Source organism: Rattus norvegicus, chromosome 2 (genome assembly GCF_036323735.1).
Source record: "Rattus norvegicus strain BN/NHsdMcwi chromosome 2, GRCr8, whole genome shotgun sequence".
Lineage (NCBI taxonomy): Eukaryota > Metazoa > Chordata > Mammalia > Rodentia > Muridae > Rattus > Rattus norvegicus.
Window position 1 is genome coordinate 177360123 of NC_086020.1, and position 12142 is coordinate 177372264.

Below are 12142 nucleotides of genomic sequence, written 5' to 3' on the forward strand. Positions count from 1 at the left end.
GTTGGAGGCAGGTCCTGTCCTACTCTGTTGAAAGAGGAATTGGGTGGAATGAACTGAAGATTCCCATCAACGTCAGGGGAGTCAAGTCTTAGCATCTGAAGGCAAGAGGCTGATTTGCTCACAGATTTTCTCCCCATTTCTCCCCAGAGAAGTCACTACAGCAGCTGCCATCTTTCCTATCCCATCCTGCCCTCTCCTCAATGCCTCTTTGTCCCCCTTTGTCTACCCACCACCTCCACTGAGATTCCACACTGGAACAGTATGAACTCCCACACTGCACTTAAGCAGGTTCCTGACAGTCCATATATCACAGCGAGCTGCACAATGACTGAGTCTCACAAACACACCCAGGTAGCCAAGAGAACCGAGGTCACTCTTGGAAGCAAGACATTTCCAAGGGAACACAGAGTAGTGAACATCAAACCCATAGGGATCGATAGACTGGCCACTGGGACGGGGGCCTCATGGCACTTCCTGGGTGTCCTCTAAAAACCTCAGACTGAGCATTCACCTCTGACCCTGGTTCTTCATTCTTCCTTCTCGTGCCCAACTGTTGTTTGTTTGTCTGTTTGTTTTCTTATCCCTGGCTTTCTCCTTCTGTTTTCTGATTAATGCTGATTAGAATAGGGCCAAGTGTTTTCTATCTCATTCTCCATCTCTCCCCCCTCCCTTTTCTCTTCTCAGTCATCCTGGAGAGGACCAGCAGCCTGGGGCACAGTGCTTCTCACACCATTCTCTGGGGGTGTTGATGTTTGGTACCACATTCACAGGGTTGTCTCTTAATACACATTAATAGCCCCGGTATAATTGTCTGCGATCTCCCCAATTACATCCAGTCAATGAATTATCTAAAAGAAAACAAAGAGTGCAGGCTGGCAAGATGGCACATCGGCTAAAGGCCAAGCCTGATACCCTGAGTTCAACCCCTAGGACTCATAGGTACAAGGAGAGAACTGGCTTCTTCTCTGTTGTTCTCTGACCTCCGTGCTGCACCTGTATACACACACACACACACACACACACACACACACACACACAGGTCATTAAATTTAGTAAATTCCCCATTAAAATTATACGAACCCACTGAAGTGGGAATGGTGTGAAGAAGGTAGCATCCTAAGAAGAATATCTGTGAGGGAATGTTTACATTTTTAGGTTGAAAGAAATCAGGTACTGGGGTTTAGTGCACTTGGTTGCCTCATTCTGCCCTCCAAAGTCTCTTTCTCATGTGAGATGGGTATTTCCTGAGTGAAGCACTGCCCTTCCCGTTAGCAGTCCACTGTAGTCAGATTGTCAGCCAGCGAGGCTGAGGGCCAGGACTGAAGCTGCAGAGCTCCTGTCTAGACCCCGGCAATTGGTGCATGACCAATTGTTTTGATGATGTTCCCAAGATCCATGTAGCAAAAGGGAGACTCGCTCTTTAGATATCACGCCCGGCTTTCTGGGGTGATTTAAGTGGAATTATTTCTGGACCCAGGAGAGCCTGGGGAGAACCCTCTCCCTCTGATGTTCCATTTTTAATGCTAGGACACATCCTTCTTTTTGGATGTTCCATACAGAGGAGATGGATGTTTCTGGCTTTGCTTGGGGGGGGGGGTGTATCCTCCCTCCAGGACAGTTTCTTTTAAGCTATTTTTTGCTTTTGACAGACTGGCTAAATTGATTACAGCTATAGACTGAGCTGTCCAGTTGCCCATATCCTCTAAAAATTGGGCACAAAGTCTCCAGTAAGTCCCAGATGCCAAGAAAATGCAGCCATCCCCCAATGGGCAGGGGAAAGGAGGCCAGAGACGTTCACAGGCTGGGCTCTGTGCTTGGGCTGGGTGGTCAAATGGGCAGAGCGTCACTTCTCTGTGTTAATGGGATCGTGTGGAAAGCTAGGAGAAGGGGTTGCCACCTTCAACACTAGCACCTCACACAGGATGGCCTTCATCAGAGGGACGGGGGGAAGGTGTGAAATACACTTGTCCCAAGTTGGCTATAGAATGTAGCATTTCTGAGAAATACTCTCCTTGTTTCTCACACGTAGTATAAAACCTATGAAATCAAATGTGTTGCTGGTAGATTCCTTCACCCCAGCATCTCAAACTGCTAATGTGGGCTCCATGCTCTGCTTTGTAGCATGGGGGATCACCGCTGGAATTCTGAAGACCTCCACCTCTCCCATAGGTGATGGCACCGTGTTCAGAGAGAGAGAGAGCAGTGGTCTGTGAGGAGAGGCTAGGGATGGCTTCCATGGGCCACTAGAGAACCAGGTGAAGGGATTCTGTCTCCCTTCCTCACGACTCGCAGGCCACCAGGCAGCACTGAGGAGGGTGTTTCTAAGCACAGGGACATACTGCTGTCCTGGCCTGCTCCTTGCACCAACAGTCAGGTGGATAGCTAATGGACTGGGCAGGAAAGACGGCCTGGTATTCTGTGGCTCTCTCAGGCCTGCTGCTTTGCTCCTCCTCTCTGCGTTCTCCTGTGGGAGTTGGGAGATGGGAGACTGATGAACAGACTGAGAACATGATCCTGGAAAGGCAGAGAGTATTCTACTGGGTCACTTAAATCCTAGCTGTAGGCAGAAGTATTGTCCCCTTGAAAATGCACGTGTGGCTCCTTCTGAAAGCTGATCCCTGTGCTGTCTAGAGCCTAGAGCCTCAAGAAGAAAGACCCACATTGGGACAAGCACTGTAGCCAGTGACTATCAAAGTGTCCCTCTGGGAGGCCACTGTCATCTTTGGCGAAAAGGTGTCAGCTCTTCATTTGGCCATTCTCAGGACTCTCTCAAATGCCAGCTGTGTCTTGCACACTACGGTCTGCACAAGGGTCTTCCCCCTGAGCCTGCTGATGTGAGCTGGGGACAAATGAGTCAAAGCAGACAAGGCCTTCATGCGCTGGACGCTGTCACCTGCCACACTGCAAGGGGCCTGATTGCCCAAGGGTTTACCTCCCCAAGACTCACTTTTACCACAAAGCAGTGAGAACTGGCCAGCACTGGGAAGAGTCATCTCCCACAGGTCATCCAGGGTCACAGGGCAGGAAGCATTGCAGACCCCCCTCTTTGACAGGGCTATCAGGGACCAAGCAGGTTTTGACAAGCTTTATGGCGGGTCTTGACTGATCGGAGACTCCAAGTCTTATACCATTCCCTTGGAATGCCAACACTGAGCCTTGTGTTGTACCTCCTAACTGTGTGTTTTCTCTCCTGGGGACCCTCTGACGTCCTTTGGCAGGGTGCAGGCTGCACTGCCCTCGTGGTAGCTGTGGTTGCCCGAAAGCTCGAACTCACCAAAGCAGAGAAGCATGTGCACAACTTCATGATGGACACTCAGCTCACCAAACGGGTAAGCCGCCTCATGCCCATGCCTTTATGTAGGTCCACAGCTGAAGTGGGAGCTGGTTAGAGAGAGAGATCAGACACCAGGCCTGGCCTAGCAAGGCTCCATTGAGTACAAGGTTAAGAGCACCCAGCTCAGGCACACAGCCCCTACTCAGTGCACGAATCCCAAAAACCAGGTGAGCCCACCATTAAGTCACCACATGCATCAGGCAACCAAATAATTTTCCTAATTGATAATTAGATCAATAGCACACAGTGATAAGAAGCTGCTTTGCCTCCCTGCCTGATGGTGTCAAATCGATCACACAGGATGATGCTATATTTTTGACTATGCTAGACATTTTCATGATTCTCATTAAGGCCAGTAGAGAACCTTAAAATTATACTGGAGATGTACCTAAATCCAATCCCTTTAAAAAGTCATTTAAAGGGATGATTCCAGTGGAGCCCACATTCCCAAACAGTGTTGCTCATCAAAATGTCATCTTCCGTTTCCCCCTTCTGGGCTGTCTGGATGATGGCTCTCACTGGCTTCCTTATGAACTCAGCTTATGGAGAGGATAAACCGAAAGTGCAGGGATGGGGTGATTAGCTGCGGCTCAGATCCCCCCACTGAATTGTCGGAGAAAAGGAAGCTCATTTAAGCCAGGCACAGTGATCCCAGAACACAAAAGGCTAAGGCAGGAGGCCTGCCACAAGTACGAAGCCAGCCTGGGCCATTAAGCAACCCCTGTCTTAAAGCAAAATAAAAACACAAGCAAAGATTAATAAGGCGTCTTTAGAACAGAAAAGGATAAGGCTTTCGGGACAACAACAGGCCCAGCAAACTGGGTAGGAGCTATTTCTTTAAGGAAAGCTTTCAAGCAAGACCCTGTAAACAAACAGAAGCCTGAAGGGAGGAAGGTCAGGTGTATGACCTGAATGGCTCCTCTTCTCTGGAGGAAAAACCTGGAAGCTGGGCCCTGTGCAGGCACTGATCCCCAGGGAAAAGGCTTCCAGGCGGCAGGAATCTACTGGCAAACCCACAGTCTTAGTTGGGGGATTTGAGTACTAGAGAAACTCTTCTGTGATTAACGTTTCAAAGCCATAAAAATGTGTTAGAAATAGAGACAGGCGGGAAGACAGAACAAAAAGAGACTGGGAAGGAGCAGGCGGGCCCTCAGGGAAGCCGGAACAGAGTATGCGGTTGCCAAGGCCTTTCAGCTTCTCAGCAGAATTATTTATGGCGTTTGATTGTTGGGTCTTTGATTGGGGGTTTCTTTAAAGAGCTGCCACAGATATGAGAAAGGAACCTGTGCAAGCAAATCTTGACATACCATGGGCATACAGACCACAAGGAGCATCGTGGCCCCCAGCCCCCAACCAGACAAAAGAAAACAGGGAGCTCCAGCATGACATTATGTGACACTGTCACCCTGAAGCAGTCACACTGAGTGCTATGAGGACCCCAATCCTCAGCCTCCTCTCCAAGTGTGCCCCAGCCAGGCTCAGCACCAAGGGGAAGGCTGGGGGTATGGGTGGTCTAAAACACAAGTGTCATCCCCAGTCAACTCAACTCCCTGCTTTGAAACCCCGCAGGCAGGCGAGGGGAGAGGAGTTTTGTCTCCCAGATCTTCTCCGAGGCTGTTTGCCAAGAACAGAAGCATTAACATTCCCTGTTTGCTCTGGTGGCTTTTTAAAGCCTAGTGTATACTCTGTGTTTTCTTTCTATTCCTTTGTCTTTTCCCTTTTTCACCCAGTAAATCAGACACTGGAGGGAAATAAAGCCAAGGAAAGCCGACTCCCAGCTCTCTCATGGGCTGGGAGAATAAGCACATTCCCCCCCCCCCCCCGCACTATAATTGTAGAGGGAGATGAGGTTATGGCTGCTAATTTCAATCTTTCAAAAATAATTCACTAAAATCCTCTTCGAGTCCACTTACTTTTGGAGAAATAGGGCTGAAAATCAAACCCGCAGATATTTATTGCTTGCCAGTGAGTGCAAGGTGCCTTCCTAATTCAATAACATCTCACTTTTCCCAGAACACTTAAATCTGCTGAAATGTCCCTTTAATATCCTAGATCTTTTCCCAGAGAAATGAACACAAAAGGGACAATTCTCAGAGGGAGACTGAAAGCTGGCACGGCATTACAAAGGCCCTGATACACAGCCTTGTCTGAACTGAAGCTGGCCCTGACCTCGGACCACTACAGAAGCCTAGAGCGTCCCTGACCTGAACGCTGCCCTTTCCAAACAGCCCGTGTGACCACTTAGAGTGACTCACGGGTCAAAGAGATGTAACAACTCCAGTCTGTTCCCAAGGCTCCAGTGAATTCTCTGAGCAAGGTCCAGTGTGGAAGGAGCTGCTGTTGGAAAATTAGTGGCTTCCCTGATAAAACCCTGCAAGTACATGCAATGTTAATCCCTTGAATATCTAAGCAGAAAGCAAACATGAATTGTAGCCCGTGACTCATACCAATGGGAGTCATTCTAATGTTAGTTCAGCTGGTCTAGCTTCCACTCAGCCCTTCTAGGTAGCACCTGGCTGTTGGCATGAGTTTACTCATGGGGAATGGAGGCATAGAAGAGGGACTCGCCTCTGACTTCCCAAACCCTGTGGCGTTATTCACCTGAATAACTTGTCAACTTTGGTGGCAACGTCACGTCTGTACTTAGTGGGATCACAGCTTCCCACACTGACTTCACAGTCACGGCCACTGTTAACCTATAACTGTAACTTATTGCCAGCCCCGGGCTACTCAACAATGTCCAAGGAAGTGACACATAACACGCTGTGTGTGGTTGGGAGATGACCCGTGGACCTCGCCAACTCTCCAGTCAGACCTGTGGTAGGCTCTCCAATCGACTTGATAAGTGTGTGTTGCTGGCTTAGGGTGGACTCCTTCTTCTTGCAGAAGAATTCCTTGGCCCCAAAGTCTCATCAAACTACATTTCCCATGAGATCAGTGCATAAAGTCAAACCCAGCAGCTCTGAACTACTTCCGGTTCCTGACTCCCCAGGTCTGCTTACAAACATCACTGTCCAGCTGTTTATAATAGACATCTCCAATCAAGCTCTGGATGGGTCCCTCCACTGTCAGACCAGTTCAGGCTGGTCTGTACTTTGTACCCCCTCAGGGCCCTGCCCCTCACTTATCTTAGCTGTTTACAGGTGATGATCCCCAAGGCTCCCCTTGTCCCATCCATAAAGCACTCTCTTCCTGGTTTTTCTTGCCACAAGACCTAATTATCTTGCATCAGATCATGGTCTTCCCAGTCATTCTGCACTGTGCTTCACCTTGCATCCCCTTAGACCTGATTTCACCCTGAGCAAATCACTAAAACACTCAAAAAACCTCTGGCAGCCCCAGAACCTACTGATCGGTCCTAAATAAAACTTGAACTCTGAGAAAATGGCAAAGGCTTGGGGAGGAAAATGTTTCCAGCAGGCTTATTCAAAGACTTACTCTTAGCAGGGGTGTTTTGTAGGGGAACATAATGGCTGTCACTGTTATACTGACATGGAAGGCTGGCTAAGGACCTCTAGGTGTATGGCCATGGCTGGCATGGCTCATGAGCAGGTGCCCAGCAGAAGCAATTCATTAGGTAATCAATCATACCATTACCAGAAATGCTAATCCTCCTGGAAGAAGATTGAAAATGACATTCCCACAAAGGCTGTGACCCAGGGAGACTGGGCATGGCGTTTCTTTCCTAGCAACAATAGAAACTTGGGGTGCTAAAATAGGAAAGATTGGGGGAGATGAGCTGGTTCAAACCAGATGTGAATACTGAGGTCCAGAGAGGTGGGGGGTGGGTGCCCAGCGTGCAGCTAGTTGTTACCTGCCAAGGATCTGGTTTGCCCACAGGAAGCAGTAGCCCTCCAGCCACTACCCAACATAACGTGGTTGGTCCCTTGAGCTTTGCAGGGTGGTTAAGGTTCCAGGCCTGTGAGATGAAGGGGCCAGCTTGACTCCACTAGCCCAGTGTCACATTAACAGCACTTCGAGTAACCCGCCATTCATTGCTAAGTTGCTATGGGTAGAGCTCAAACTCCAACACGGAGCCACAGAATACATCTGCTCTCTGCTTCTCTCCCCATTCCAAAGTCCTGACAAAAATGTTGATGAAGCCCCTTCCAGGTGAGGAAGCCACTGTGGAAAACAATGGAGGAAGGAAGGAGAAGAGGAAGAGGAAGTAAAGCAGGGTGATGAGAGAGAGGTTCAGTCGTCACTGGAGGGAGATGAGGAAAGCGTCTGGGGTGGGCAGGAGGGAAGGGAGCAGTGCTGTTTATAATAGGCTTCTCCAATCAAGCTCTGGAGACAGGCTGGCTCCCAGTCTCTCAACATGCTGTTCCTCAGCTCTGCTAGTCAGACTCCAACCTGACTGCTGAGATGGTAGCTCGTGGCTGCCAGGCTGCTCTGGATCCCCCTCTGCCCTCTCCAAACAAGAGGGACACTGCTCCCTTGGCAGAGAGCTGGCCAGAGCAGCCTGTCACGTGGGATGCCGTGATCAAGACTGCAGGGAATAGACACGTGTCCTCTTGTATATTTTCTTCCCTTGGGGGCTAGGGCCATGAGAAGAAGCTGACACGTATTGGGAAAGTGATATCAATTACGGGACAGCAGGTCTATAAGATGGCTCAGTGGGAAAAGACACTTTCTGCCAAGCCTGTTGACCTAAGGTTGATCCCTGGGACCCACACGGTAGAAGGAAGTTGTCCTCTGACCTCTACACATACACAGGGATGCATATACCACCCCATAATAAACAGATAAATGTAATGAGAAACATACATTTTAAAAAGCAACACCAAAGGAACTGTGACTTGAAACACCACGGGCAGGCTTTCTGCTGAGTATTCTACCCGTGTTCTCGGCTGAGCCACACAGAAGGCCATCTCAAAGATGAAGGACACTCGTGAAACTCTAGCCCTCAGCCATGCTTTAATTCTCTTTGAAGCACTCAGGATCTGATACTATGGGTTTTTAACTGCTTCACCCAAAGATTATAAATTCCACGACAGCAAGAATGCTGTCGGTTCACCAGGAGTGGTAGTACACACTGCAGTTCTAGGAAGCTGAGGCAGAAGACTTTGAGTTTGAAGTCAGTCTGGGCTAATAATGAGTTCAAGGTTGGTTTAGGCTACAGAGTGAGACCCAGTTTAAAAGAGAGAGAGGGGGGGGGAGAGGGAGAGAGAGAGGGAGAGAGAGAGAGAGAGAGAGAGGGAGGGAGGGAGGGAGAGAGAGAGAGAGAGAGAGAGAGAGAGAGAGAGAGAGAGAGAATGCTATTGACTTGTTGACCTTTATCCTCTCCTTTTCTAGAACAGTGTCTGGTTTGGTTCATCACAGGCTCTCGCTAATATTTGTTAACCGTCCTTCAAATGGTTAGAGAAAGTGAGTGTCAGAGAGCTCAGCAATAGATCCGCGGCGGAGCAAACAACCCATCCACTTACCACATTTATCTGGAGGTTAACACACGAAATAATGCCGACCGCGGTGCTCTGCAAGGCCCGGCACAGAAATTAACTCAGTTGTTTGGGAGATTTTCATGGAGCGGTTTCTTCCCCAGTCCCACTAATGTGAAGAATCTGTCCTTCCTAGCCAGGAATGGTAGTGGCTTGTTTAATCCCGGCACTCAGAAGGCAGAGGCAGGTGGATCTCTGTGAGTTTGAGGTCAGCCTAGTCTACATAGCAAGTTCCAGGACTTTCATGACTGTGTGGTAAGAGTCTGTCTCAAAACAAAACAGTCCCATAGAATATGGTATATGGTATGGTATATGGTATATGGTATATGGTATGGTATATGGTATATGGCATATGGTATGGTATATGGTATATGGTATATGGTACTTAGAACTTAATCAGAATGAAAAGAGCAGTGTAGTGTTAGAGGGTTTATAGACTCAGTGAACACAATCAGCCTGTGTGCTTATGCGTCTGGAAGCTGGAGTGCTAACCATTTACACATAAAGGATCCCACCCAGCCATCTTCAGTGGCACCTCAACCCAATCAGAGCCAAGCTTGAACAGTCCTTTCTAGTTCACTGCTTCCCTCTCAAGCCCTGACCCTCCCAACTCTGCATCCTGGGAATATCTTCTAGGTGTGGTACCCTTGTTCCTCAGGAGAGCTCAGAAAGTACCTAAGCCTTCGTCAGGGGAAGGTGTCTCACACCGTGGAGGCTGGGCAGGCCCCAAGAGGGGCTGAAATGGTGCTGTCTCAGAGCCAGGCACCAGGTGTAATGGAGGGAGGCTCGGGAGAGCCAAGTGCTGTTAAAAGTCTATTGCTTTTTCTGTCACAGATATCGATCTACTTAGCTTTGTGCAAGGCTGTTTGCTAGCAATTAATTTCAGTCAGAGCAGGGGCTGAAAGTAATGCTTACCATTACTTTCCCGAATGCTCAGGGGGCTCCCTCTCAAACCCATAAAGATGACATGAGTCCTCTGCCGCCCGGCCACACCATGACTTCAGGATCTTTCATTTAGGCTGGAGTTGGAGGCAAGACTTGAAATCTGTGTTCTGTCATGTTGCCGAAAGAGGGCCAGATGCCTTAAAAAAAAGAAAGAAAGAAAGAAAGAAAGAAAGAAAGACAAAAACCAAACGATGTCCTTCTCAATTCCTTGATCCTGGGAAAGGGGAAAGGGTTCTGTTTGAATTCAGATACGATCCAGACCTGTCTTCCTTCAGACCATGTGGGAATTGTGTGCACCTCTTGGACTTGACTATTGCTCAGGCTTAGCCATTAGCTCCCTGTGTGAGTCTGGCCTTTCATCCCATCTCTAAAACTGTTTCCTTCTATTTTAAGCGGGGATAATAATAACCGATATCTGTCTGATACTTTAAAATTTATATAGTGCTCAAATCCACACTGTTTGCCATTGGCAAGCTGATGGGCTGAGGCTATGTAAAATCAAGGTGTTTGTTAGCCCTATGTGATAGTGGGCTTTTTGAGGATGTCAGCCAGACCTGGATGGGGGAGCCTTGCTAAAGCCAGCTATTCCCTCCACACATCAGCAGTGCCTCACAAATGTGTGTGTCTATGTGTGTGTGCCCAAACATGTACATGTGTGTATGTGTGTATGTGTGTGTACCCGAGCATGTGTATGCGTGTATGAGTGTACCTGAGTATGCCCATATGCATGTGTATACTTGTGTGTGTGTGTGCCTGAGTGTGTGTCCATGTATGTATTTGTGTGTATGTGTGTGGGAGTATGTGTGTGTGCATGTGTGCACGTGCATGTGTGCATGCCTGAGCATGTATGTATGTGTGTGCCTGAGTGTGTACCTGAGTGTGTGCGCATGTGTGTTCCTGAGCATGTATGTGTATGTGTATGTTTGTATGCCTGAGCATGTGTATATCTGTGTGTGCATACATGTGTGTGTTTGCATATGTGTGTGCATACATGTGTGTGTTTGCATATGTGTGTGTGCGTGTGTTAGCCTAAGATGTCTTCCCTTCCTGTTATAGAGAATTAAGCATTTGCTTCTTAACTGCTTAATGACGCATACAGCCTATAGGTTTTCTCATTTCAAATGTTTGTTAGCAAGACACCGAGACACCATTGTCAAAGGCTATCAGTTCTGCTATTCTGTGGTTCTATCCACATTTCTAAGAAGACACTGTATAACTAGGGTCCTGCCCATCCTTGTTACATCTTGGGCAGATTTTTCCTCTCCCCCTTATCTGTAAGGCTTTCCTTGGAGGCTAAGCATCACAGAAACTGAAGATATCCTATATAAACTGCCCATTCCTTGAAGGGACAACAGTAGCATCTTCTGTGCTGGGACAAAAGCTCTCCCTTCCCCACCACCTATTTAGCCAACCAGAGCCAAGGCCCAGAGCCATCATCTGCTTGCCCTGCCTTGGTAGCCAGACACTGGCCACCTCCAGCCTTGTCTTACTACCACCTGCTCCCTGTCAAACAAGAAAGTGGCAGAGTAGCCAATGTAACCATTTAAAACCATTTCACAGTAGGTTTTTCCTGAACAACCAAAAAAAGTAATATTTATGTCACTTAGACATTTCTGAAAATACTTAGATGTTCTTTTAAAAACATCACATTGACACCAATGAAGAATACGGCCCAGCTTTAGTAATAGATTTTTGAAACATATACAAGTTACCAGCCTGCGAAGCAATGTTTTCTAGGCCTTCCCACATGTCTCAGCATGTTAGCAATGCCCCATCTGTTGGTGTCAATCTCAGAAGCCGGTCTGTATGCTCTGATTTTATCCAAATCCTATCTGGCAAGTCACCTGATCTCATCTAGGCTGGTCTCCTCACTTCCAGGCCCTGGGCCTGTGGGCCTGTGCCAGTGTGCATAGCTGACAGAAATGGAGATCGTTAATCAAAAATATGCTTAGCTTGTGCTTAATAAGGAGTGTTTTCTCTTGTTCTTGCTAGTAATTGCTGGAGATGTCTGTGTTTGGATTAAAACTTTGTCCCCTGCCATCTGGATGCCATTGATATGTCTCAGCTCAGTCATGAGCTGGATGATATCAGTGGTTTCCATGTCAACAGAAGACAGAGTTGTATATGGAACCGTGTGACTGCAGTGCCTGGGGAAGCTGGCCCCAGGAAGGAGGCAGCTGTGCTGTCGCACCTAAACATCTCTCCTGATTCTCAGATAACACAGAAATGATTTCAGTTTTGTGCCAATTACATTTACAAGTGAAATCACAATGCATAATCTTTAGCCAGTTAGGAAAGGAACAGTGGCCTTGTTGGTACCTGTCATTGCAGTTTGTAAGAAAGGCCTTTTCTCAAAGACACCTTTTAACATCTCCACTCGGTATGGAGCCTGCTACTTCCAAGTGGGGTGTGGTACCCTGACTAT

The 12142-nt window shown here is 48.0% G+C and overlaps 1 protein-coding gene across 4 annotated transcripts in view; it reads left to right on the forward strand.

The window, feature by feature from the left end:
- Nucleotides 1–12142, forward strand: part of Kcnn3 (potassium calcium-activated channel subfamily N member 3) — a 151574-nt gene that overhangs the window by 132847 nt on the left and 6585 nt on the right. For all 4 annotated transcript variants that reach the window (XM_063282418.1, XM_017591053.3, NM_019315.3 and 1 more), the window contains one exon: nt 3219–3329. In XM_063282418.1, the coding sequence (XP_063138488.1) occupies nt 3219–3329 (111 nt within the window). The remainder of the gene's footprint in view (nt 1–3218; nt 3330–12142) is intronic.